This window comes from Anopheles stephensi, chromosome 2 (genome assembly GCF_013141755.1).
Source record: "Anopheles stephensi strain Indian chromosome 2, UCI_ANSTEP_V1.0, whole genome shotgun sequence".
In the NCBI taxonomy this organism is placed as follows: domain Eukaryota; kingdom Metazoa; phylum Arthropoda; class Insecta; order Diptera; family Culicidae; genus Anopheles; species Anopheles stephensi.
The window spans coordinates 24,832,253-24,858,482 of record NC_050202.1 but is presented as its reverse complement, the minus strand read 5'-3'; the positions used below and the strand labels follow the sequence as shown (position 1 = coordinate 24,858,482).

Sequence of the window (26,230 nt, the reverse complement as noted above, 5' to 3'; positions counted from 1 at the left end):
CTCTTGAGGGTGAGCAATGTTTCGGAAAAGTGCGATTCGGCCAGTTTCTTGGTGCGATCGAACGATCGATCTGGTTTGAGGTCTGATAATTAATTATCTCGCCGCTGAGACCTTACTTCAACGAGCAGGACCCGTTTGGAGGACGTACGGAGCGCGTCAAACGAACCAGATGAAACTCATCATTACGTGGCTAATTTTTTATTGCTTTCCGTAAGGCCTCCTGCAAGAGTTCAAGTGTTACATTTCTAGGCTGTGTTTTTTTTAACTTACCCAAAAGCGCACACAAATGTGTCCTTTTGCTCTTTTTCAAGATATTGTGTGGAAGTCAACGGCGTTCGTCAGGAAAAGTACGGCTGACGGTTTACCGTAAGGAAATGATAATTTATGATGCAAAAAAGAGGAGAAAGGAAGCCCGCATCCATCTGTGATTTTTAAATTAACTTGTTCTTAACCGTTTCGCTCCAGTTCTCGTTAGGCGTCTCCAAGCGCTAACGAGTTTTAAGTTAAAGTTACAGCGCAAGGTCCTGTACCATGCCGAATTCGTCCATAAAAACTGGTTGCGTATGGTTACCAGACGTCTGGAATGTCTGGTTCTTCTACCTCCCTCACCCGATCAGTATCACGATCAGCGGGAACCCTTATCCTTTCGGCTTTGTTCTGTCAAAACGAGTTCCGGACCTAAGAAAATCAGCATGCCGCTGGAATGTTCCTTGAAAATGGGCACTGTACCACAGTACAGCGCTCGCCCAGACTGTGCCGATTCGGGATCGATAATCGGTAATAATGTCCGCATTCTTTACGCAGGTTCGCATTATGCTTGCCGTGCCCATTGTGCAATATGGCCGACGAACGGTGACCGGCTGCAGTGTCCTGCTGTTACGCATCCCCGGATGGACCGTTTTGTGTGTTGATGTCCCTTTTTGGAATCGAAAAAAAAAACTCATGGAAACTTTACGGAAGGGTTTACCGAAGGGTCAATTCGAACCTTCTGGCCCAGCTTGCGTAACTCATTCCGGGTGGACAACGCAACCCTTACCCCGTAGCGGAGGGCTAACAAAGCAGGAGCGGTAAAAACTGTCCGCACAATCAATGGGGTTAGTATAGGAGCAAGAGACATAAAGATCCCTTTTTTTCCTCTCGCTTCGATTCAGCTAGGACGGCTGTGCAACTGGTCAGTGTAGAGTGGACCTACGAATTGGACTCCTGTTTTTTTGTGACTGTTATTTCACCCCAAACGCAACCTTTTTTTTAAGGGATGCCGGACACCCCACGGTGGACGTTCAAGGACACCGGACGGTCATTAGGCATGGGACCGAGCGTCGCACAATGACCGGGGCTAGCAACAATGCGCAAGAGTTGCACATTTTCTGGTCGGATTGAAGGGATTTGTTTGCTTTGCTGAATGTGTTCCCAATAAAGGGAAAACAGAAACGGGTGGAACGGTTTTTGAATGTTGGCCCTGATTTATGGGACAAAATGGTCGCATGCATGTGGCTCACTTTTTGGAAGGTATTCGAAAAACGCTACTTTGAAGCAATGTTTTGTTGGTCCGAAGGATGCTTTATTGCTTATGAATATCCATATCGCTCATGCAGGGCTGCTCGGCCACACCAGCATCGACGAAATCCTGGTAGGGAATCAAATCTTCGTACGGTTCCACATCCACCATACTGTCCCGGACCTGCTCCACTTCCCGGAAAACCCTCAGTAAGTTTTCACCCGCCAGCTTTCGAAGCTCCTCACGTGACCAGGGCGTAAAAGTGGTGCCGTTCTTGTACGTTCCGTCGGCAAGCAAATCGAACAGGTCGGGATACTTGGACACATCGTCCAGAAACTCGGGCACATCGGAAACTCCATCAAAGTCTCCACCGAGTCCGATGTGATCTGGGCCGGTAACACTCTTGATGTAGTTCAGATGTTCTGCAATGTATACCAATATGGATTGGGAGACTTGGAATGATGGTTGAAGTGATCTTGAAACCAATCCTTACCGATCACATTATCGATCGATCGTCCTCCAATAAATCCTGTGTAGAAGTTCACCATGACGATACCATTGTTCTCGACCAACTGTTTCAGCACATCATCCTGCACGTTACGATGATGCCGGAACACAGCGTACGACGACGAGTGGCTAAAGATGACCGGTGACTTCGTTTGCTCCAAAACTTCCACCATCACGCCGTGACTGACATGCGATATGTCGATCAGCATACCAAGCCGATTCATCTCCCACAGCACATTCCTTCCCCAGTCGGTAACGTTGCGCAGTGTCGCTTCCGGCTGATCATCGATCGGTGAAGCATCGGCCCACGGTGTATTGCACGAATGGGTCAACGTCATGTAGCGTACGCCGAGCTCGTAAAACATGCGCAACACTGCCAACCGGGAATCCATCGAATGGCCACCCTCGACGGCGATCAGTGAACCGATCTTACGCTCCTGGAACGCCTCCATTATACCTTCCGTCGATGTGACGTACTTCATGTGGTCGGAGTACTTTCGCACCATCCGCTTGATCACGTCAATCTGTTCGAGCGTACGCTCGACCGCATCCTTGTACTGGTTGTCGCAACCTACGTATGCGACCCAGAACTGTGCACCGACTTTGCCTGCCTTCAGGCGCGGAATGTCCGTGTGGCTGTTGGTGGCTGGTCCCCAGACGGGATGCTCCTTCAGGTTGGTGTTCAGCTCGAACCTGTTGATCTGATTGCGCTCGTAGTTGTACAGATTCCATGGCAAATCGTTATGCCTGTGTTAGACGTGCGACATTGATAGTTTTAAATATGGAATTCAATCTTTTGCCCTAAAAATAAGACTACTAACCCATCAATCAAAGGGACTTCGTCCAGTACTGTCCTTCCGAACAGTTGATTGACTTGCGGCACAACACTGTTATCGGAGTCACTGTTGGTAGCGATCGGAACCGCTATAGCCACCGCTACGACACCCAACAGTATCAGCACACCCATTGTTAAGGTTTTCTTGTGCGCCATCACTGAAAAGATGTGAATGAGATTACTACTACCTTCAGCCCATGTAACACGCGTAGTATGCTAATTCTACTCTCATCCTTCGTGAGCTTAGTAGAATTAGCCGTCGCCTTAGTACGTCATTTAGCATCAATTTTACACCATGACACAGCAACTTCAAGACACAATCCCAATCCACGTGAAGCTCTTCTGGATGCGAATTTTCTACAGTCAAACGGATTGATTCCAATCTCCTCTGCCAAACAAACAATTTTCTTATCGACTATGATCCAATATAATCCAACGCCTCACAAGACACTGACACGATGCAATCAAGCACAGTCGGTAATTTGTCGCCTACACGCTAATTACCTTTTGCAAGACAAGACATCGTCTCCTACAGAAACATACAAACACACACACACAGACACAGAAACACACCACTCACCAGTGCGCCAGCTAGTATCGATTCACGCAACGGTCCGGTCACTACTAAACCGTGCTTAGTAGTGTGCCGCATTGTTTAAGCCCGCGATCGGGTTGTCGTACACGGTGCTGTCGCTGTAGCAGCTGTTCCCATTCCTTCCACTCTGTCAACCGTGCTGTATGATATGATAATGGTCGTAAAGTAATTAACCTGCCCGGTATCGCTCTATCATCATTCATCTCGTGCCAGAGGAGGCGCTCGGCCTCTGCCGTCATATCTTGCCGATTAAGACGATCGAGTTGTAAAGCGTGATTGTGATGACAATTGGCATGACGATTGTTGTCAGTGTGAGATATATTGAATAGGCGTTAAAGTACTCTCTTATCATGGTGACGCCGATGATAGCGCGTGGGTTTTCTTCGCATTTATTTACATGCACAGACACAGAAGGGTTTAAGCGGATCAGTACGAATGTCCCAGATTTAACCGGGGCTTAACTCTTGTGCATATCAATATCGGACAAGCACGGTTGGTCGGTCACATTTGCCCGCACGAACTCTTCGTAGGGAATCAAATCTTCGAAGGGTTCCTCATCGATTAAGCTGTCCCGAACGCGTTCTACTTCGCGGAACACTCGCAGCAGGTTTAATCCGGCTAATTTCTGAAGATCTTCTCTCGTCCACGGCTCAAAGGACTCTCCAGTACGTAGGGCACCGCTTGCGAGCATGTCGAACAGATCGGGATATTTGGAGACATCTTCCAGACCTTCCGGTGTAACAGCGACTCCATTATAATCACCTCCAAGTCCGATGTGATCAACCCCGGTAATAGTCCTGATGTGGTTCAGATGCTCTAGGTGGGCGAAAAAGAAGACGCTCTTTAGAACCGCACCGCGTGCAACTTCCACCATCCTTCCGACACTCACTGATAACATCATCGATTGTGTTTCCTCCCACGAACAGCGGATAGAAGTTAACCATCACAATCCCCCTCTTCTTGCCCAGCTCCCACAAAATGTCATCCTGCACATTGCGATGATGCTCGAACACGGCATGCGCCGACGAGTGGCTAAAAATGACCGGCGCACGACTGTGCTGAAGCACGTCCCGCATCACACCATAGCTGACATGCGATATGTCGATCATCATACCGAGACGATTCATCTCCCATATCACATGCCGTCCCCAGGCGGACAAGTTAGTCAGTTGCGACGGGGCTGGCGCAGGGCTAACATCGTCCATCGGAGATGCATCAGCCCACGGGGTATTGCAGGAGTGGGTCAGCGTTAGGTACCGCACGCCAAGCTCGTAAAACAGCCTCAGTACCGCCAACCGGGAATCGATCGAATGGCCCCCTTCAACCGCAATCAACGAGGCCAGCTTCTTCTCCCGGAACGCTTCCATAATGCCGTCCGCTGAGTCAGCGTACTTGAAATCGTTCGGGTACTTCCTGATGATGCGCTTGGTGACGTCAATCTGCTCCAACGTGCGGGCGACTGCATCCTTGTACTGTGTGTCCGCACACCGAATGTACGCCACCCAGAACTGAGCGCCCAGCTTACCCTGCCGTAGGCGGGGAAGGTCCGTGTGGCTGGTGTTCACGGTAGCCCACACGGGATGCGCCTTCAGATTGGAGTCAAGGTTAAAGTGATTGATCAAGTTCCGCTCCACCTGATATATGCTGAACGGAAGATCATTATGTCTGTGAAGGGAAGCGTCGCCGTTAATACGCAATCTCCACACTCAATGTCTTTCTAGCAACCGTACCCATCTATAAGTGGCACCTCATCGAGTACCTCTCGACCGGTGAACTTGGTCGGCATGGGTAAAGCCTCATCGTACGAGTTGACGACAGCGATCGGTACCACAATGGCGCAGATCGTTATCACCACCGCAATCACACACGCGGTGAGCAGTTTTTTGTTGCTTAAAACTGTTGTAGCCAGAGGATTGTTAGACAGCTGTAGGGGAAAACTCGATTCACGCACGATACTTACTCGTTTGGAGAAACATCCTTACGATGGATCCTAACCTGACCACCGTGACCGATCTACTGAAGCATGTACAAGTCGGTGAGTATTGTGTGTACGGCTTACTCCACCATCACGATAGAATGATATGGATTAGATAGCAGCCAGCTGAACGGTGACACTGACAATCGTTTTATTGCCAACCCAAAGGTGATAAGACGGCCAGTTCTCTGGTTGTAAACAAATCGTACCCGATGTCCGAAAAGGGAAAGTGGACCAACTAGCTTTATTTTAATCCAACATATCTTCCAAACCGTCATCTTCGAGAGGTTGCTCACCGGAGAGTTCCTGCTTCACCTGCTCGACTTCGTGAAACACACGCAGGAAGTTAAGTCCCGCTAGCTTCCTCAGCTCGTCCTTTGTCCACGGAGGGAATTTCTCGCCATCGGTGTACTTTCCTTTGGCAAGTGCGGCGAATAGGTTGGGAAACTTGGAGACATCCTCTAGGCCTTCGATTGCACTATCGAATCCATCAAACCCGCTACCGATGCCGATGTGGTCTGGTCCGATGACTTCTCGCAGGTAATTCAGATGTTCTGTTGGGCATTTAGTGGGTTAGTCCACACTCTATGAATTTTTCACTTCTCCAATACTCACCCAGTACATTGTCTATGGTGTATCCTCCCAGCAGCTTGGGATCGAAGCTAACCATAAGCAGTCCTCCTTGGGTTGCTAATGGTATCAGTACGTCCTCTCGCACATTAAGATGATGCCGGTTGATGGTGTATGCACCCGCATTGCTAAAGATTACTGGCGCTCTGCTGTGGCGCAACACATCCAGTGCCGCTCCGTAACTCGCATAGGCTAGATCTACAATCATACCTAGCCGATTCATTTCCCACACGACCATTCGACCCCAGAGGGATAGATCATGGCGCATATCGGCCGTGCCAATGTCCCGCATATCCACAATCGCCGAATCAACCCATCTGCAGCAGTTGCGTTCCGACGCTAGTGACATGCACCTGACGCCCAGTGCATAGAGTGATCTTAGCAGTCCCAGCTTCGAGTTGATCGAATGTCCACCCTTGACAGCGAGCAGTGAGGCGATCTTCCCTTGCAGGATCGCTGTATGCAGCTCCGATACGGATGTCACTAGTGAAAGATCCTGTCGAAGTGTTTCAAACATCCGTCTCATGATGTCGATTTGCTCGAACACCGTTTGAACGTCCTCTAAGGCTGAATCGGTGCAGTTCAGCCCAACGTACCACAGCTGCCCATTGACGTGGCCTGCTCGGAGACGAATCAGATCCGTGCGCGAGGTATTGATCTTGCTCCAAACTGTGTGACGCCGCAGATCCCAATGTAGGTCGAACTCGCGCAGACTGTTGTTCTCTATCTTTGCTACATTCGTAGCTAGTTGGTTGTGCCTTTGAAAGTGAAAAGAATAGGATATTCAAATGGTTTTCGTTCAAGGTATATCGAGCACTCTCTTACCCAACAATAAGTATCTGCTCCTCTTCATGGAGATCGGTTTCCCAGCTGGTACTGCCCGCACTTATGAGCTCGTCGTCAATTTTTCCGACATGATAACCTTTCCCGATGAGCACCAGGAACGAAACAACAGCAATGATAAGTCCTATCCATAGCGCAACTGATGTGGAAGTTGCTACAACGATTGAAAAAGAAAAAATGGGTAATTAACGGTTATTTTGAAATAGTGGCGCGAAAAGTTTCATAAAGTTTCACATTTGAAATATGTTGTGAAATATTTCACTCCACGTTCCGCATAGTGGTTCATTGATCTGAATGAGATAAAAAGTTAATCAAAATGCTATGTTTACAATTCAAAATAACAACTGAATTTCATTTAAATGCTCATTTCCTCATGTTTTGATTAAGTTTTGGTTAAAAAAGAAATAAAGCAAATAATTAAACATTTATCACTTTCGAAAAACTTGTCGACAACTTCTTCCGACAACGGACGTCAGGTTCGAATGTCAAAAGGTAAACAAAGAGCCAGTTTGTTTACGTTTTGTGCCGGTTTCACCGTACTGAAGCAACACGTTGTATTTGTTTCACTTAAAATGACCGATTCAGTTAGTTTATCGCTTCAATTCAACCCAAAGCTAGAACCAGCTTTCACCTCACCTCAGTCGTGTTATTTGTGGCCGAAGGAACTCGAACGCAGCACATGGCCACTGTTTCCTGGCGTGCCGGCCATTTGTCGCTTGCAGAACGGACGCCGCTTTCTGTGGCGCGTATATGCCCATTTGGATCGAAATTCGACGCACAGAGAAGCATACTTTGGCCATCAGACGGTGGAACTTGTAGAAGAAGCTCGCTATCGTGGCTTTATAGATGATGATACTACCTTGGTAGAGATTAGGCCTCTCCAATCGCCGGTGGAAGATTTCAAAGAAGTGACGCTTGACCTCTGGTTGGATAGTTCCCGTTTAAAAGTGGATCTGCTGCTAACGAAAGATTGCCTGATCGATACGCTGCGTGCCTTTCTTGGCGGGACATTCTTCTGCAAAGGTTCGCGACTCGATTTCCGATGCCTTCGCGAGAAAAGCATGGGAATCTGTGCCGGGTACGTGAACGACACGCAAGGAGACTCCTTTTACGGTGAAATCGAAACGACCACTCGGATAAAAATCAACCAATTATTCTTCCATTCGGACACCCTTGTGCCAAAGCAGCTGGGAGGAATCACCACAGCGCGAGATCAATTGCAGGCGGCACTAACCGAGCGTCACTCGCTGCTCATTAATGGTCCGAGTGGGACGGGAAAGTACAGCCTGGTAAAAGCGCTGGCCAGAGAGCAAAATTTCCCACTGTTTGAAATACGTGGCACACACTTTCTTCGATCGCTGCCCGGCGAAACGGAAGCGGAACTACGCAAAACCTTTCTTCGGTTGCAACTTTTCGAGGAGTTGATCGAACAGGAAAAACCCGTCATATTGCTGGTGAAAGACATCGATACGATCTGTCCAAAGGTCGGTACGAAACGGGGCGAAGAACTCGCCAACGTTGCCCGCATAGCGTCCCAGTTTGTATCGCTGGTGGATCAGTACAAGCAATCGTCGGAGAGTGTTATCATCATCGGTACAACGTCGAGCATAGAAAGTATGGACCCGCGCCTTCGTCGCCCAGGACGGTTAGATAAAGAGATTGCACTGGGCGTCCCGTCGAAAGAGCAGCGGATTGATATATTACGATGCTTCAACGCGGTCACGCGACTAACACTTCCCGAAGAACAGCTCCAAAGGATTGCGAAACGAACGGCGGGCTACGTTGGAGCGGAACTGGAACTTCTGTACTACAATCTCGTGCGTGAGATCGAGAAAAAGCGTCTCTCGTTTGATGAGGCTCTGGCCGAGGTGCAGAGAAAACACCGCCCGAGCAGCCTGCGCAGCGCGACAGGACTGGTCGGAGGTGACGGTTCGCTAACGCTTGATTCATTCGGAGGCCTGGATGACCTGAAAGCCCTTCTCCGACTGTGCATAGTGGAGCAGCTTGCCAATCCGGACCGTTTCCGACGCCTCGGCATTCACCCGCTCCGTGGCATCCTGCTGTACGGACCACCGGGTTGCGCGAAAACAACACTCGCCAAATGTTTGGCCGCCGAAACGGGCATGACCTTCCTGGCGCTTACGGCGGCGGAAGTTTACTCACCGTACGTTGGCGACGCGGAAAAGCTTATCACACGCGTATTCAACGAGGCACGCACGAATGCACCGGCGGTAGTGTTTTTAGATGAAATCGACTCACTCGTCGGTAATCGTGGTACGAGCGGTATGAAAGGTGGCTCGGGAGCGGTCAACATGGGTGTCCTATCGACGCTGCTCCTGGAAATGGACGGTATCGGACAGGCGGAACAGCTCGCCAGTGCTTTGAGCGAGGACGCCAAGCGGGTCGTCGTGATAGCGGCCACCAACCGGCCGGATATGGTCGATGATGCTTTGCTGCGTCCGGGAAGGCTAACAAAATTGATCCACATCCCGGCACCGGACGAAGGCGGGCGTTTGGCTATATTGAAAAAGCTGGCCAGCCGAATTCCGTTTGCGGAAGACGTTCACCTGGGTGCGATCGCGGAACGGACCGATCGCTTCTCGGGTGCTGATCTACAGAACCTTTGCACACAGGTAAGATGTGTTACGGTGTTCGATTTAAAGTGAAATAAATTGGTGCCTTTTTGTTGGTATATTTCAGGCAGCACTCAATGCAGCAACGGAAGACTTAAATGCAACAACCGTTTCCATGGATCATGTGCTGTGCGCACTGCAAGACGTTCGACCATCGCTGACGAAGGAACAGATCGAATGGTACCACAGCTATGAAGGAAACCGACAACGGTAGCTTCAAAACCGTTTCGATTTGAGAGGTTAGTTTTAATTCAAAGTTGTATCTAATGTAAGCGATAAAAGTTTGTAAAGGTGTGTCGTCTTTACACATCGAGAGTTAAATAATCTTCCTTCCCTGTACGAAAGATAGCAGATAGGGTAGAGATTTTCAACCCGCACCGGTCGAGCTGAGTCACGGTTTACATTCTACACCATTTTGCACCGGTACGATTAGAGGTCACGAATCACACCCATCAAACAAATGTTCCGAAACCGCTGTCGCTGCAAATCGATGCAAATCGATACGGAAACAGTAGGGAAAGATGCGCCACCCGATAAGATGCGCTATCGGCGAGCCCCAACGAGCCGGCCAGCCAGCCATAGTTACCATTGTCTTCCGCCCGTTGTTCGACAGCCTGCCGGATCGCCATCTGCTACTGGCACGAGAAGACCGGGGTACGGTTGAAATAAAGCAATAGAGTGCTGAATCTCAACGCCGAACGATCTGGCGCCGATACGATGGCTGCCAGTTGTACCGATAGAACACAGGAAACACCGTTTTATCGTGCTGGCGGGATCGAAACCCACCTCCGGACACACACACCAACTGGAATGCTAAAGGTCTGGCCAGATGGTTGACACTGACTGTTTGTGTGCGTGTGTACCGTGTACACCACTAGCACAGGAACGGGTTCGATAAGAGCTTCCGATCGATTATCGTGCTCTTTGCTGTTCATCGTGAAGACTGATGATAAGACTGGTGTGGAAAGAAGGCTTAGCTGCCCTTCTACACGTCCAAACACTCGCGCAAAGGGTGTGAGTTACCTTGGCTCACCTTTGGCGTGGTTTCCCTGAAGGGATGTTGCGACGCTCACTTTAAAGTCTTTACGCAAAGGTTCGACCAACCAAAAAAATCGACTTCACTTCCGTTCGGTAACGTTCGGGAACTAACGGCGGCCTGTCGATATCTTATCTAATCTTGTGCGCGGGAGCATATGCGCCCGTTATGGTACGCAGCCTTATCGCAGGTAATATGCCGGCCATTCGGCGTTAAAGTATCGGCACTGAATAGGGTCTTTCGCGTTGCGAGATTTCGATAAAAATTTGCTCACGATGAGGTGGCGCACAACCCAACCATCGGTGGACCCGGTTCGGGCGACAGTCAGTCGAGGTTCGCGACCACGTTAAGACGCACATCTTTTTCCGTACCACGTCCGTCTCGAGTGTCGACGTAGCCAAACTAGCTGCTGTGGTGTGAGCTGTGTAAAGCAATCCGTTTTTGGGGCGATTATTTCAGCGTAGAAAAAGAAGCGAGCAGTGATTTAGTTACGTGCTGTTGCGATAGTTCGCCTGTGTATTCATATAAATCCTAATCGATAAGCGAGCGGCATTGTGAAGCAAACCGACCACCACCTGGAGGGTTTCTATTGAATTGTTACAACTGTCCGATAACGTGTCCCGATGAATGATGGATTAATTGGAGGAAATTTTATTTGCTATTGACGAGCTGCAAGCAAACTCACCCGCGACCCGTCAGCGCATCGAAGACCACCACCCGACTTGAACGTTCGGCGCCTTAGATTGCGAAAAGACGCAACAAACAAGAGGGCGACAAATCTCAGCTATTATTCGTTGTAGATCCGTACGATACGGAAGGTGTGATGTCAGTTGGTGTTGTGTCCGTCTGGGTCTTGATGATAGGAGGACGAGTGTGACCAGTGTACAACATCGCTCGTTCGGAATGTTTCGGTGGCCGCGAGAGTGATAACGTACGTGCATCCGGAGCAAGCAATAAGCGTTTAGTGCTCGATTGGTTTTTGTTCGGAGCATCAGGGGCCACTGAAGTAGTTATTGCCTTTGTCAGTCTTGGCTGCAGCGCAGAGAGGCTTAGTCGTAAGGATTTGTGTAGGATAAGCAGTGTGTAAGTTTATTTTCATTTTTTTCCACATCTCCGTAGCCTATAAGCTGCCCCACGTTTGACTGGATTGAGTGGATATGAACTGTAAATACTGTGCCGAATGTCGACGCCGAATGACTAAGATCCATGTAGACATTCACTAAGCCGCGCGAACCTATAAGCTTTGTGCCCGTGAAACTGAACAGTGATGAGACATAGTAGTAATGCTGAAGTTGATTGTGCTGTCTCTCGCATTAGTGCTCCTCGGTAATGGACGCGTGTCGGCGCAAGAACCGAAACTGCTCACCGTCCAGGACACCGATTCCTTCAATAGTGTAGAAAGTGACTTGCCGGAAGATGCTTCCCATGCGAGCTGTCGTTTAAAGCCGTTAACTATTACCGTCTCACGATCGTTCGTAAACGTTAAAGAATGGCGCACGGAGAACGATGCGGGCGTGTCCTACGCGTTGGTTGTGTATTGGATGGAGCGAAACAGAACCATGTCCAAAGCGCGTTTAAATGTGAGCCAATTTAGGGACGTTACACTCCCGGAGCAAGATCTGTGCACCGTGCGCCAGGTAAACGTTTATCGAACCGATTCACGCACGTCCGACTGTGTGTTTGGTGTGTGGACACAACCTCCAAGGTTGGAAGTAACCCGGCTGCAGGTGTTGGAAGTTGCTAGTCAGCCGCAGCCATCGTACGCTCTCACTTGGGACGTGGAACGGGCGGAGTGTGTCGCACAGTACGAGATATTGGCGGAAGGGAACCGTCCCGTACTTACGCAGATTGCTTCCGTTCGACTGGTAAACTTCATGTACAGCAAACCTCGCCTTCAAATCAATGTGAGCTACCGGAATGGAGCTGTTGTGCAAAGGGTGGTGGAGTTGTTAACCACTCTGCCAGCCAGCTTTACTGCGCCGTGCGCCATTCAAGTTGCGATACAGATGCGAGAGGCAGCGAAGAGTGAAGCGAATGGGCAGCTGGATAATTCAACCGCCGTCTGGGTTCGCCCCGTTACGGCCGGTACTGTTTCGAAAGGAACTGTTTGTGCACAGCTGAAAGCTGAGTCAGCACTTCCCAGCATAGCAGCAGCAAACTCCCTTGCCAAAGTCGCCATCGCTATTCCACCGAACTGTGCTGTCCGATCGGTATCGAACGCGGGTGATCTTACCATCAAACCCGGCCCAGTCGGTCCGGTACGCAATCTTCGCGCAAACACCGCTTTCGACCGTAGTGTGTTGCTGACGTGGGAGCCTCCAATCGATGGAGCACCGTGCGTCAAGGAGTATCTCATCACGTGGTCCTCCGAAAGCCGCATCATCGAGGCACAGAAAAAGCTGTTCAACGTAACGAACCTGGAGCCGTGCATGTCGTACGAGTTTACCGTGCAAGCTATCGACCAGGCCAACGATAAGGGTGTGCCGGCGAGCATAACGGCAACGGTGCGCGAAATTCAGCAGCTGTCGGAGGTGACCGAGCTGGAGTTGAACGAGGTGGAACCACGATTGCTGTCGGTGAAATGGAAGCAACCGCTAAACGGGACGTACTGTGTGGAATCGTACCGTGTGTCCGCTTGGTACACGGTACCGGAAACTGGTGTGGACGAGGAAGTGTTCTCCAACACCACCACCGACCAGCACGTAACGTTCGGCGAGGTGATCGCGTGCATGACGTACATTGTGCAGGTGATACCGATCTCCATCAGCAAAAACGACGGTCTAAACCGGATCGATGAGCTAAGGACGAAGGAGCGCATCATCCTGTCGTACCACATAAAGCCGGTCACGGCGAATGCAATATATGCGCGAAGCCTCGACCTTACGACGTCCCTGCACAGCGAAAACAATAACAACTGTCCGTTGTTCAGTGTGCAGTTTAACTGTACGCTGGTGAAGGACAATGAACCGGATCCGGAAACACAGGTAGGGGGATAGTCTTGCTTTGCTAAAAAAAAAAAAAAAACGGTCCGAATGCTGTGTCGGATTACACGTTTCGTTTCCATTTGCAGATTGTCAGGGAATTTGTCATTCCGAACGCGACGATCAGCTTTAATGGCACGGTGGAACCGTTGATACCGTACTCGATGTACGCGTGCGATGCCCAGGTTCGGAACAGTGCGGGCTGGAGCGATCCAACGGCACCGACCACCATCCAAACACTGGAAGATGGTAATGAAAGCCCTCGGCATAGATTTTCGCTACCTTGTTGAGCAGCGTCAGGATCGATATCCGTGCTAACGTTGCTCTGTCTATCGTTTTTTTTTCTTTCTTCCTCCCAGTGCCCGAAAGTCCGAGTGTGGTGGAACTGGTGGGCGATAATCGTGCGATGAACATAACCTGGAACGCACCGACGGTAAAGAATGGGGTGGTTGTGCGCTACCGGATACACGTCCGCATGGTTGCGCCCGAGTATCCGATACCGACGTTTTGCGCACCGCTGGAAGAGTACAACGAAACGGTCGATCTGCGGGACGAGGTGAATCCGGACGAGTCGCGCAGCTGGGATGGGTTCGAGTTTAGGCACAAGGTCGAGAAGCTGAACCCGTACACACGGTACGTTGTGCAGATAGCGGCAGCTACCGGTGCCGGTTTGGGTCCGTACTCGGAACCGGCCGAAACTGTCACCCTGCCCGACGTGTCGAACAAAACGGAGAGCTTTCGGATCGATAAGGTGGAAGGGCCCGAGCTTGATCAACCGTACAAGTCTTCGGTGTGGTTTGCGTGGAGCCTGCCGTGCGGCTTGCACGGAAGGCTGACGCGGTTCTATGGCCTTATGCACGGTGTGCGGGAGCAGGATCCGAACGTTCCGCATATCATCGAGTGGGATGTAAGCGTTGGCGATGGCGAGCCAATAAACGACACGTACAGCTACGTCGAGAGTCGTCTGAAGCCCGAATACAACTATACCGTTTCGCTGAGCGTGGAGGTAGCGAATGTGTCCGAGCCGAGTCCCGCTGTGCAGCTACAGTTTCAATCACCGGCAGGCAGTAGGTGTTCAAGAGCCCTTCCGCACACACATACGGTTGATCTGTAATGCTACCCCATTTTTCGTTTTCCACAGTTCCGACGATCGATCACACGGAGGAATGGTTCAATGTGGACGTGTTTGAGGCGCCCAACCCTACCAACACGGCCCGCATAGTGTTGGGCAATATGACGCTCACGTCGGACTTTGGGAGTATACGCTACATGGCACTGCTCATATCGGAGCGGCTCTGCCAGGAGGATCCGCTGCCCCGTACCGATTTCATTAATGACACCGAAAAGCCCCAGTGGCCCGAAATTCCGAACTGGTATCGGGCAAGCAATATGCGCTGCGTGGAACAGTACCAGACGACACCGGAGTTTTGGAATCCGATGGCACGCATGAGCCGCGACGAGGACGGTCCTGGACCGATCGAGTACGTCGTGGGCAAGGATGACTGTGGAAATGGGAAGGGGTACTGCAATGGGCCGCTCAAACCCGGCACGGAGTACGCACTCATCGTGCGCATCTTTTCGCGCAGTGGGTTTACCGACTCCGAGATGCAGGTGTTCCGTACGGATTCGCTGATAAAGATCGGATTGATTGTGAGTGCCGTCATCGGCTGTTTGCTGCTGGCGTTCATTGCCGGCTTTGTGATTGTGTGGCGCAAGCAGCGGCTGCTCCTGCCAGCTCAGCAGACGGGCCGCACCCCAACCGAGGAACCGTCCGACATACCGGTGAAAAATTTCCCCGCCCAGTACGACGAGCTGTTTCAGGCGAACCGGGAAAAGGTGTCGAAAGAGTTCCAGGCCATCAACTACTTCTCGGACTTTTCGCTCCAGGAGACGGTTAGCTTTCAGAGTGCGCGCGAGAACGAGCGCAAGAACCGGTACATCAACATCTTGCCGTTCGATTCGAATCGGGTGCTGCTGGACAGTAATGACGATGACGAGGATGGTCGGGAGGGCGAATGCGGCTGTAACGACTACATCAATGCGTCGTTTGTCGAGGGCTACAAGTACCAGCGGGAGTACATTGCGACGCAGGGTCCGAAGCAGGAAACGTGCTACGACTTTTGGCGCATGGTGCTGCAGTACGAGATCGAATCGATCGTGATGCTAACGCAACCGATCGATCACGATAAGAACAAGTGCTGTCAGTACTTTCCGCGCTTCGATCAGTACAGTGACTTTGGCGATATACGGGTAAAGTGCACACAGGAGCTGAACCTGTCCCTGTACTACAAGCGTCTGTTTCTAGTTTCGAAGGTGAGAGTGCTGCGAAGAGCTTTCGGTGTGCGGGCTTGTGCGGGCTTTTAGTGGTGCAAAATGAATTCGTTTTTCATTTCTAACTCAACAGGGAAACCTAACGAAAGCAGTATACCACTATCACTTTCTGGACTGGCCCGACCACAGCTGTCCCGCCAGCACGGCGGATCTGATCAAGTTCTCCAAAATCGTGCGTGCCGAGCGGAAAAGCTACGCCATACCGCTCGTAGTGCACTGCAGTGCGGGAGTCGGCCGGACCGGCACGTTCATCGCGCTCGACATCATACTGCAGCGGATGCACCAGGAAAAGAAGATCAACGTGTACGATACGGTGAAGCGTTTGCGGCGCCAGCGGGTGAAGATGGTGCAAACGCTCGACCAGTACACCTTCCTGTACCAGTGCTGCCTGGAATGTGTGTCCAAGAGCAATCGAAAAAGTACGACAATTTTGGGTACTCTTTAGTTTTTATAATTTGAGGGAGCATTTTTATCGGTAGTTGCGTTGGATAATCATCAGAACATCAAGCCAAGAGCCCCCAGCTTGCATTCCTGTCAAGGACATCATTCCTTTATGCGTTGAGGATAGAATTGGCTGGCATTTCTTTCTCTCTTGACCTGCTCCTATTGAGCACGTCTAAGACATGGTCTGGTGTCCAATCCGTTCTCAGGAAACACGGTCCGTGGCAGTACTTCTCTATCCTCATGGTAGGGCATGAGTCCGGCATCCTCATCACGTGCTCCAACTAGCTTATCCTTCCGGTTTTGACAACCGTCAGGCTGTCTGCGTCACCAGGTAACAGGTCAGCTAACTCTTGGTTCATTCTTCTTCTCCACAAGTCCTGCTCGTACACTCCGCTCGAAAATGGCGAGTGCATTGGTGTCCTCCGCCAGCTCACATGGTATGGCACATTTCGTACGTTGTAGGAGTCTTCTGGTTCTCAGGCTCTTAGTGGAGCCCGTAGTAGGCACGATTCCCCTAAACAATAATGTGCCGGATTTCGCTGCTTACGTCGTTGTCCGAAGTTACGATCGTGCCAAGATAGCAAACCAATACTCTGCTTCCGAGTCGTGCTCTATCACGGTCAGATCAAACAGGTACTTTGACTTTGTCGTATTGATCCTCAATCCAATCCTATCGGCCTCGCGCTTTAGCCGGGTGAACGCCACGCACGCTGATGTCGGCCCGATGATGTCGATGTCATCCACGAAGCCAAGGAATTGTAGAGACCGGATGAAAATCATGCCCCTGATTTCGAAGCTCGCGCTTCGCATGATACCTTCCAGAGCGATGTTGAACATGACATTTATTCCATCTATCTTTTATGCCAGCATATCAAACTAATCAAACTTAACCCCGAGAGAGGTCTTAGTCACCAATTAGGACGACTCTGAAGTATATAAAAAGACTAGAATCCTCTCCTTGTACGGTCTACATACTTGCCTTGTGAAGTAACGTCTTTATGTAGATAGCTAGACGATTGGTTCGACTATCACTTTGTTTAGGTCATCTTGCTCCAGGTCCTCTTTCAGAAGTCTTTTCAGAAATTCTGTCTATAACTCGATATAAATTCCGGTCCTACATTCTGAGGAAGAGAATCGCTGGCAAAATGATCAATGTTGTTCACCCTTTCTCATTGCTTTACAGAACCAAAGACAAGCAACGTAGAGGTGATCCGGCGTGACGATCGAGACAAACAGTATCCGGACGTGATCCTGGACGTGGAGCAGCAGCAAGTCGCCGTGGGTAATGGGGGGAAGCCATTGTTTAACATCAAGTTTCCAAAGTCCGTCAGTGTAAACGTAAACAGCTTTGCTCCGACCGAAATTGAAAATGATAAATGAACGTAGGAGGTATGCTAGGCTCGCCAGCAAAGGTTCTTGAGCAAACAGCAGGGAACTGTTTTGATTTTGATATTGTTTTATTTTCCTTACTAGAAATACCGATCTGTGTGTGTGTGTGTTAGTGGAAGGTTTATTTATTATGTCCCGGAGCAGAGCGAGGTGCGTAGTATATGCGACTGCTTTTTTGAGATGAAAACCCCGCATGATGAGGTGAGAGCATTTGATTCGGTAACGCCACGAACAACACTGTTGTGTGATTAATGTTGCTATAAAAAAACATATGTTATCTATGTAGCTACATATTACTTACACGTTGGAATTGGAGTCTTTGTCTGTATGTACATGTTCGTTATTGTAATCCAATCGACTAACGTATCGCTTGACTAAGTCATCCATCAGTCCACAACATAAGAAAGAGTATAGGGAGCTTACCGGTTTCCAACTATAGACCAAATGTTCCAAAAGTTTACACTGATATGATAGAATAATTGTTCTGTTTTTTTTTATTAAACTGCATAAATGCTTACAACAAAAACTCGGTGTCAGGACGCGCGCGCGTGCTTATTCTGCATCAAACAGAACAAACTGAAGGAAATGGGATAGATCGACGAATCTACAGCGTAATGTATTATATGTACAGATAGAAATGGGTTCTTAAAATCAGGTTACAGCAAGCTGCCTATTGCCGTCAACAAGCAGCAGATTGTTTTTTGTTTCGTTCGATTTGCTTTTCTGTTGCTTCTCTTAATCGGAAGCAGTTCGAAACACACCATAAATAATGTGCAACGGCCTTGTTGCGAGTAGTCCAGGACGCGATGTCGCTCTTATCACAATCGAATCGCAAACATTCACCTGAACCCAGTGCAAGTGCGGGTGCGGGATGTGGCCGTAGCAGAATTTGAGTATGAACCATCGCGCCTCCGCCGATGGACGAACCTCGTCCACGGATTCGCTCACAGCTTTTCGCCACTCATATTGAGCATATTATAGTAGTTGTGATCGGGAAACCGCTCCAGCTCGATGTAATCCGTCTCGGTTTGCAGCAACCGGTCGAGCATGTCGACCACCTCCGGGAATCCGGGCCGCTCGTTTGGATCGTGCGCCCAGCAGTAGAACATGATGTTGTACAGCTCCCGGCGGCAGTGTTCCGGCTTCTCGAGCCGATAGCCATCACGAACCTTGCGCATCACGTCCGCGGCCGCGATGCCCGGATAGGGCGTCGAGCCTAACGTGACGATCTCCCACATCAGTATGCCGAAGCTCCAGATGTCTGACTTGACGGTGAAGATATTGTCGTACAGCGATTCGGTAGCCATCCAGCGAATCGGTAACCGTCCTTCACTCTTCCGCTCGTACACCTTCGACGTGACGATGTCCCGCGCAAAGCCAAAGTCTGCCACCTTGCACGTATGGTCTTCCGTAATGAGAATGTTGCGGGCGGCGAGATCGCGGTGAATAATCTACCGGGGAAGACGAGGAGAAAGAAATGGGGTTAGCGAAGCTGGATGGAGTGCAACCGACCGCTGGCCCTTACTCCACGCGAGGTGAGAAAATCCATGCCACGTGCGACCTGGTACATGAAGGACGTGAGATCTCCGGATGTGAGAATCTTCGACTTTCCGTGAGTATTTCCATAATGCCTGCAAACAAAAAAAAAAAAAGAGTGTCCAACGTTATGGGTTAAGCTCCTGCAACAACAACTCTACACGCAGCCACATACTTCTCTACGCGCGAGTTCCTCAGGAACGTCTGCAGCTTGCCCATGTTGACGTACTCCAGTATGACGAAGATTGGGTCCTTCTCCGTGCAGCAACCCAGCAACCGTACCACGTTGATGTGCGGTTCCAGCGATTTCAGCACCTGCAGCTCCGACAGCAAATCGTTCCGTTCCGCCTCACTAGCGTTCTCCTTCAGGGTTTTCACCGCCGTCACCGAAACACCCTCGTGCCCATCAATGTCGGTCGCTTCGCAGCGCCAAACCTGCCCGAATGCACCTTCCCCGAGTATGTTGAACACCTTCAACCGGTGGCGCGGAAACTCCCACCGATCCTTCACGATCGAACCGTTCGACTCTTCCGACAGCTGGGAGGTGGCCTGCAGATGCCCACCGGCCGACGAGTCCCGCTCCCAGGGCGATGTGTACCGATTGCTGAACGCCATCGGTCCCGTCCAGTGGCTTAGCCCGATCGAGTTACGGCTATCCTCAGCGGTGGAGGTGATGTTGCTACTGGCGTTGCTTTGGTTTGACTTTTTGGCTTTATCGATTTTGTTCTTCTTTTTCAGCGTTTTGCTGAGCGCGCACAGGTACTTGCGGAAGAAGCAGACCGCGATCAGGCCCGCCGTGACGAAGATGATCGCGACGGAAATGATGACGGGGAGCAATATCTTCACGGTGGTTGTTTCCTCGTGCGGGTGCGCGTGTACCGGCACCGTCGAGCCGGTGACTATCGGCTTGGCGGTGGTACTTCCTGCAGGTACGGTGTTTGTTGGATGGGTAGCAGCGATAGTGCTGTTGGCTCGTGGAATAGGAGACAACTTTGTTTCACCGGGTGCTCTTGAGCTGGTGCCAGCTGTGTGCGGTGGCGGAACGAACTCTGTCGCCGTTGTTCCATTTCCACCATCGATCGGTCGATCTGGATAGGTTTTGGTCTGTTTGGTGGATGGCGGCGAAGGTGTAGTAGGGCCGGCCACATCATCACTAACAGTCGGAGGTTTTCTGGTGAACTGTGGCGGCAGTGGTGGTAGGGGCAGTGGCTGAGGCCTCGAGCTTATGCCCGGCAGATTGATGCCGGGTGGCAAAATCTGCCGTATGTTGTCGATGCTGGGCGTAAACTGAGACCCGCGCGTTCGGTACACACCGGTTGCATTCTTGCTCAGGATGTTTACGTAAATCTCGTTCTTGGACGTAACGCTTCCGTCGCTGACCGTGACGTAGACAAAAAAGTTCTGCCCGGCCCGATCTTCGACACTGCGGTTGAGATACACGAACCCGGTGTGCGGATCGATCTCGAACGGTTGCTCCTGGCCGGCGACCAGTGCGTCCAGCCCAAACTCTAGCTTATCGTCCTCGTTGTCTTCCGCCTTGACGCGCGTTATAAGCGTGCCGACGGTCGTATTTTCCGGTATCCGCCAGTGACGATCCACCACGATTACGGGCGGTGTGTTGAGATCTTGGCAATCTGTAAAAGGGGGGAGAGAATGGCAAAATGAGTATCACTGCGAACTGCAACATCTTAAGCGGTGTAGCCATCTGATGATGAAGCGCTACGATATCTATCATGCAGGTTTCATTACCTGCCCGGGGAATAAATCTCCATCAAGGTCTTCTTGACGGGTTGAAGGTCTGCCTTTAGAGAGTAATTAACGGCAGGGAATAAGCTGGCAGAGCGAGCCAGCGCTGCTGAATAATTTTCAAATTTACCTCCTATCACTCAACTTACTTCCCAAGGACCTGTTGTACTCGTCCCTCCCGCCAGCCAACAATAACTACCGGGTGGGGGAAGGTATCCACTGCGGCACCGCACACGAGCCTCAACAATAATCGGCAAGTGTCAGGGTCGCTGAGTGAGCTAAAATTATAGCTTCCGAGCTAGGTATCCCTCGCCGTATCAAAACCGCTCATTCCAGTACTGCCTACTGCGAGGATGATCGGAACCGCGCACACACCCGAGAGGTGGTGGTTAATGAACATGAAGGCCTCCACGAGCTGCGTACCACTAGCAGCCAGGTCTAAGTTGACTGACAGGACCGTGCTCCAAACCGCGAGTTGAAGGACTCGGACATAAACAAAATATTTTGTTGTCTTGACCATCGGGCGTCGGGGAACGGGTCCGATGTCTGATCGTATTCAGACGGAGATGGCGCGAAACCGGTTGGACCGCTTTCAGTGTGTGCGCGCGCGCTTGTCTCGGTGTTTGTGAAGTTGTGATTGCACACCTGGGGAGACCACTTTCATTTTAGCTGAACCGCGTGTACAATCGCTTTCTATCTCGATTGGACGATGTACGGTCTCAATTGTGTGATTGCGATCGTCTTACGGGGCGCGAGAGCTTCAATCTCCAGCGATCGATCGGTTTTGCTTATTACACTGCTGATGCGCAAACATGATCTTACCTGCACCGGGATACTGCAGCACGATCGTCATCCATGCAAACGCCAACAGGCAGTGGCGCACGTAGATCAGACCGGCTGACGTCATGCGCTCGGGCCGTTTTGACGCCATCGCTCCGAAGTTAATGGTTGCTCCTGGCAGGAACACCTTGTCCCTGGATGCTTCCCTGGGTTTCGTTGCCAGTCACGCCGTCATTTAGTCCCCACCCGTTGTACGATCCGCAAAAAACAGTTTCGAGTTCGGATTCAAATCGTTGGCTTTCTTTCTTATCCCTCTGTTGGCTTGACGTTTCCGTTCACTTCACTGACACTTTCTTTCTCGCCCTCTACTTCCGCACCGTGCGGAAGTGGCAGGAGGCGCGTGTGTGTGCGCCAGGGTTTTTCGAAGTTCCTTGCCAGTCTTCGTTTCTGGGCGATCTGTGGTGCGCCTGTCACGCTTTACGTAACTATCTCAAAACTTGTCACAGCGACGATTATCTTGTGCCGTCCGGTTTCACTTTCGGTTACATAGTCGTTGGCCGGGCTCGGCGACATTTTCGTACAAACGCAGAGTTTTGGCGGCCGTTTTGGGGAGAGATAGGGAGCTCCCAGCGAAACACTCGTCTCTACGTTTCAAGATCGGTTTGAGCACTATTCACTAACAGCACTTAGATTCGATGTTGATAGCGTCACATTTTGTCACCACTGTTATGGAGTCGATTTGATGGCAGGTCACTGGTGTACTGGTTGAGTTTACTCTAGAGGAAACACATGATGAGGAGATACTTTGTTAGCTCATTTGAAGATTTATCTGACGTATTTGCTTGGAATGGGTGACGTGTGATCGTATGAGTTCCTCTGAATACATTTTCCTTGGTACTTCATCTACAGCTTTAGCTGGCTAAAACTCAATTATACAACCTATGTCTCTTAAAACAAAACGATTGTTGTCACAAGAATATGAAGAAGTAGAGCTGTATGTACGGTTTATCCGCTTTGACATCGTTTGGCGTAATTGAACAGTTCAGCTCAAGAACTCACTGCAGTGGCGGACTTTGACACATAGAGGCTCAAAACGGGCGGTTCGGTGGCCGAGGCGACAACGGCACCGGTCTTCACACGGCAGGACCGGGGTTCAAATCCCATTTAGACCCGCCTCCCCGTAGGCAGGGCCTACTACTTTGCTGCGGGTAAAATTAAGTCACAGAAAACCAGAAATGGCAGACCGAGACCTCTCGAGGTTGTAGTGCTAAGGAAGAAGCAGAAGAGGCTCAAAGCTGAATGGGGGCCCATATAAGTATTCTGTCGATCGCGATTTCCCCTTGCGAATTCCAGTACTCCCAGACTGCTTAGTCCGTATACCGTTAAACCCGGATTACTGGATTATAGACTTGATCTTCATACTGTAAATTGTTGGGCAAGGATTTGATAGCATTGCTCTAAGTTTCAAGAAACCCTAGTGATCAACTATGACACTGTGTATACACTCAGATCTCCAGGGCGATCAAATAGTGTTGGCGATGGGTTTGCTCTTGGATGGATGGCCTTGGACCGACTTGTTGGAGCATCGGTATCTTCTATTGGAGTAGATCTTCCTATATGTTCCTAATTGGTCCATCAAGAAGTTTTTAGAAGCCTTGTCTTCAATAAAAGATTCTACAAGATTCTGCTTCATTCGACAGCATGTTTAGCACTACAGCCTCAGTAAGTCTGTCATCACTTATATACTCCCAGCCGGATGATCAGTCCTGTATTCACAGATTCTGAGTTCACAGCCAAGAACATGGAGTAGAACTCCTCGGTAACGGTAACGGAGAACAATAATTTCCTGCTGGATGTATTTCGATTACTTTGCGTCGGCAGTTTCACAGTACAAAGGGACCTGAACCGTGTCGAATGGCTGACTTGGTTTTGGAATTATTATTTTTGATCTGCATTAATTGAGGGGTATCGACGAAGCTCTTCTTCACAATGTAGAGTGCATTCAACTCTTCGAGCTCCAGTGAGCTTCTGATGCTATGGGTATGACACGGCAGTAGGAAATGCCCTAGTATCACCCTTCGAGGAAATGAGATCGTTCCAACAGGCATAGGGTCAAATCAATAATGGATACCATTCTGTCCTTCTTCATCCGATTGACACACGGTGTGGTGATGAAATTTATAGAAGTATTAACCCGACTCAACTAATTAAAAGAAGGCCTGTTTCCTAAATCTGATGCAAAAAAAAGGCCCCGAAAAAGAAGCTTTCCTTTGGCCACTGTTTAGCACCATGTCCGGTAAACATTTTCTTTCGCCCATTTTTGCGAAAGTAAATCAAATGATAGCCCCACATCGAGTAAGACGATTATGTTCCGAACGGGGGTTTACCAATCATCACCACCAATTGTGGTGGTCCATTGTTTTTTAAATCTTCTTTTTTTTCGATTCCGGCACTTTGGCACACCGTTAACAGTTGGGCCTTCTCGTTGTTTGCTTTCACGGACACTCACTCCGTTGTGCACTGATTCCGCTTTTCACTTAGTTTTTTTTTCCTCTGAGCTTCGTTTCTTTTTTTTTGTAATTGAAAATCTATATTTTTCTTCTCTGGCCTGGCCAGAGACACAACACACCAGAAGCACATTGATGAAAAGCGGGCCAAACAGAGAGAGTGAGAGAGGATGCAGAAAACACTAAATGCACTACTAATTCCGGTGAGTGAAAGACAAAAACGTTGAACGGAAAACAATCGAATTGGAGAGATAGAGTTGATAGAGTGCAGTGCTTTCCCTGGGACCGAAGAAGAAGAAGAAGAAATAAACAACCAAAGAGCATCCACAAAATGGCGACAAGCACACACTCACTCAGACACTGTCCAAATGGAGTTTTCTCTTTCACTGACCCTGAGGCGATCCTGTGCTGATCCTGGTGATGCATATCTCACCACATCTTTCCATCGATCCTCCCATGTCTGCATGTTTTCATTACCCCCCACTTTTTTCCATTCCGCCCCCCCTTTTGGAAAAGGAAAACCTCGGCTGGAGGACGAATACAACGAAGAACGCACAATGGAAGACCTCGTGGTGAAAGACTTGGACTGTCTGCAAAATTTGCTTTTGCCACTTGCGGCTTGTTGCAGAAAGAAAGGTGCATCACCCCACTGACGGAGGGTGAAAAAAAGGGGGTTGCTGGAGGTGGCGGTTGGAAGACGCAGTGTTGCACATTCCTCTCTCCCTTCCTTTCTTGCTGTGTGTGTGTTTTTTTTATGTTCACGACTTGGTTCCGTCACCAACCATTTCACCGTTACCGATTTCTCTTTTTTCCTTCTTTTACTCGACCGCACTCTGTGTTGTTTTCGTCTTCTTTCATTTCCTTTCTTTACTATATGTTTTTTCTCTTTTTTCGGCTTTTCTCTCTCTCTCTCTCTTCCCAAAAGGGGGTGGCAGTTGGGTGTTGCACACACAGTCTCTACTACTGCCTCCTGTGCTTGTTTTCTCCCCGGCTTATACGATCTTTTGCGCTCACACGATCACACACGATCACTCGCGACTTTCCTATTTCCGCGGAAAGAAGAAGTTTTTTTTTCTTCGCAATATTTTTTCTTTTTTTGCTTTGCGCAGAGAGAATCTGTTTGCGTGTGTTGTTTTCATAAAATCACTCGCTGACCATGACGTCGATCGAGCTACGATGCACGGGTGGAATGGGTCGGTTTTCACAGGCGAATTTTCTTTTTTCGCACCACAACACTATCACTATCACCCCTGAAAACATTCTTTGCATGGGAAATTTTCAGCTCACTTCACACCATCCCAATTAGCACAAAATCACTATAGGAGCCATCCATGGCCATCGATTACTATTGCTCTCACTATTGTTTTGCGCAGCAAGCAGCCTGCCACACGATACGATCAACACACACACACACACGCACACAATTCTTTCCACTCACGTTCTTAAACACCAGATCCAGCAACAACTCCCACCCATCTTTTGCACGTGCCCAAAACGAGTTGCCTGTGATGGGAAATATAGCAATATAAATATGAACCTTTTTTAACAGCAAACGCACCACCTAAACGATCGATGGTGTGTGGTTGCGGTGGTTTGATGAATATTGGTGAGCTTAACAAACAGTCACGAACCGGGTACGTAATGAAGCGCGTCGAAACGGCGGCCCGTCACGGGAAGCTGCCAACTTGGAAATGAAACCCGGCCGAGCAGTTGCGCACGTCCGCGAACACGAGAAGCGATCGCGAAGTCGGCGTCACGGTGGTGTGTGTGAAAGTAACCCCTTTTTTTACCGTGGAGCTACTCGGGCGCTCTCTCGCAGACTCTCTGGCTGAGTTGGGGGGGTTGAGAAATCGAGTAGAGTTTAGGGTTGTTTTCACTTCAAACTTATTCTACTAAATAATTGTTTCCTTCTGGATACTGTTTTTTGTACTAAAAACCAATTAAATTTCTAGGTAAAAATTAAG

At 49.7% G+C, this 26,230-nt stretch overlaps 3 protein-coding genes and 1 pseudogene across 11 annotated transcripts; 1 reads left to right on the top strand and 3 right to left on the bottom strand.

Moving 5' to 3' along the window:
- Positions 1-1,459: 1,459 nt before the first annotated feature.
- LOC118505885 lies at positions 1,460-5,540 on the bottom strand (annotated as a pseudogene).
- A 76-nt stretch (positions 5,541-5,616) lies between these two features.
- On the bottom strand, positions 5,617-10,407 carry LOC118505884 (dipeptidase 1-like). The gene is made up of 4 exons (XM_036042329.1): positions 10,103-10,407; positions 6,866-7,037; positions 6,026-6,798; positions 5,617-5,964 (listed from the first exon to the last, which is right to left on the bottom strand). Exons 1-4 carry the CDS (start codon positions 10,143-10,145, stop codon positions 5,660-5,662), a joined length of 1,293 nt encoding a protein of 430 aa, XP_035898222.1. The 5' UTR covers positions 10,146-10,407; the 3' UTR covers positions 5,617-5,659.
- A 360-nt stretch (positions 10,408-10,767) lies between these two features.
- Positions 10,768-18,223, top strand: LOC118505881 (tyrosine-protein phosphatase 10D). Of its 5 annotated transcripts, none has more exons than XM_036042323.1 (7): positions 10,768-10,885; positions 11,672-13,536; positions 13,623-13,782; positions 13,893-14,600; positions 14,675-15,846; positions 15,938-16,283; positions 17,492-18,223. In XM_036042323.1, exons 2-7 carry the CDS (start codon positions 11,836-11,838, stop codon positions 17,686-17,688), a joined length of 4,284 nt encoding a protein of 1,427 aa, XP_035898216.1. In that variant the 5' UTR covers positions 10,768-10,885; positions 11,672-11,835; the 3' UTR covers positions 17,689-18,223. The 5 variants fall into 5 exon arrangements, with proteins under 5 accessions (XP_035898216.1, XP_035898215.1, XP_035898213.1 ...); XM_036042322.1 differs by having other exon boundaries at positions 10,775-10,966; XM_036042320.1 differs by having other exon boundaries at positions 10,775-10,977.
- On the bottom strand, positions 18,185-26,017 carry LOC118505882 (tyrosine kinase receptor Cad96Ca). Of its 5 annotated transcripts, XM_036042327.1 has the most exons (6): positions 25,898-26,015; positions 25,705-25,769; positions 21,802-22,535; positions 19,409-20,867; positions 19,223-19,328; positions 18,185-19,148 (listed from the first exon to the last, which is right to left on the bottom strand). In XM_036042327.1, exons 3-6 carry the CDS (start codon positions 21,908-21,910, stop codon positions 18,642-18,644), a joined length of 2,181 nt encoding a protein of 726 aa, XP_035898220.1. In that variant the 5' UTR covers positions 21,911-22,535; positions 25,705-25,769; positions 25,898-26,015; the 3' UTR covers positions 18,185-18,641. The 5 variants fall into 5 exon arrangements, with proteins under 5 accessions (XP_035898220.1, XP_035898218.1, XP_035898219.1 ...); XM_036042325.1 differs by having other exon boundaries at positions 25,422-26,017; XM_036042326.1 differs by having other exon boundaries at positions 25,705-26,017.
- Positions 26,018-26,230: the final 213 nt, after the last annotated feature.

What these genes read in the sequence shown, in the direction of transcription:
- LOC118505884 (XM_036042329.1), bottom strand. Translation starts at nt 10,145, where the DNA reads ATGGCGATCCGGCAGGCTGTCGAACAACGGGCGGAAGACAATG. An exon ending in GAGCAGATACTTATTGTTGG is followed by an intron (nt 6,799 to 6,865) that starts GTAAGAGAGTGC and finishes TCACTTTCAAAG; the next exon opens with GCACAACCAACTAGCTACGA. An exon ending in CACCATAGACAATGTACTGG is followed by an intron (nt 5,965 to 6,025) that starts GTGAGTATTGGA and finishes AATGCCCAACAG; the next exon opens with AACATCTGAATTACCTGCGA.
- LOC118505881 (XM_036042323.1), top strand. Translation starts at nt 11,836, where the DNA reads ATGCTGAAGTTGATTGTGCTGTCTCTCGCATTAGTGCTCCTCGGTAAT. An exon ending in GTTTCAATCACCGGCAGGCA is followed by an intron (nt 14,601 to 14,674) that starts GTAGGTGTTCAA and finishes CGTTTTCCACAG; the next exon opens with TTCCGACGATCGATCACACG. An exon ending in GTCCAAGAGCAATCGAAAAA is followed by an intron (nt 16,284 to 17,491) that starts GTACGACAATTT and finishes ATTGCTTTACAG; the next exon opens with AACCAAAGACAAGCAACGTA.
- LOC118505882 (XM_036042325.1), bottom strand. Translation starts at nt 21,910, where the DNA reads ATGGCGTCAAAACGGCCCGAGCGCATGACGTCAGCCGGTCTGATCTAC. An exon ending in GCTGCAGTATCCCGGTGCAG is followed by an intron (nt 20,868 to 21,801) that starts GTAAGATCATGT and finishes CCCCTTTTACAG; the next exon opens with ATTGCCAAGATCTCAACACA. An exon ending in AGGAACTCGCGCGTAGAGAA is followed by an intron (nt 19,329 to 19,408) that starts GTATGTGGCTGC and finishes TTTTGTTTGCAG; the next exon opens with GCATTATGGAAATACTCACG.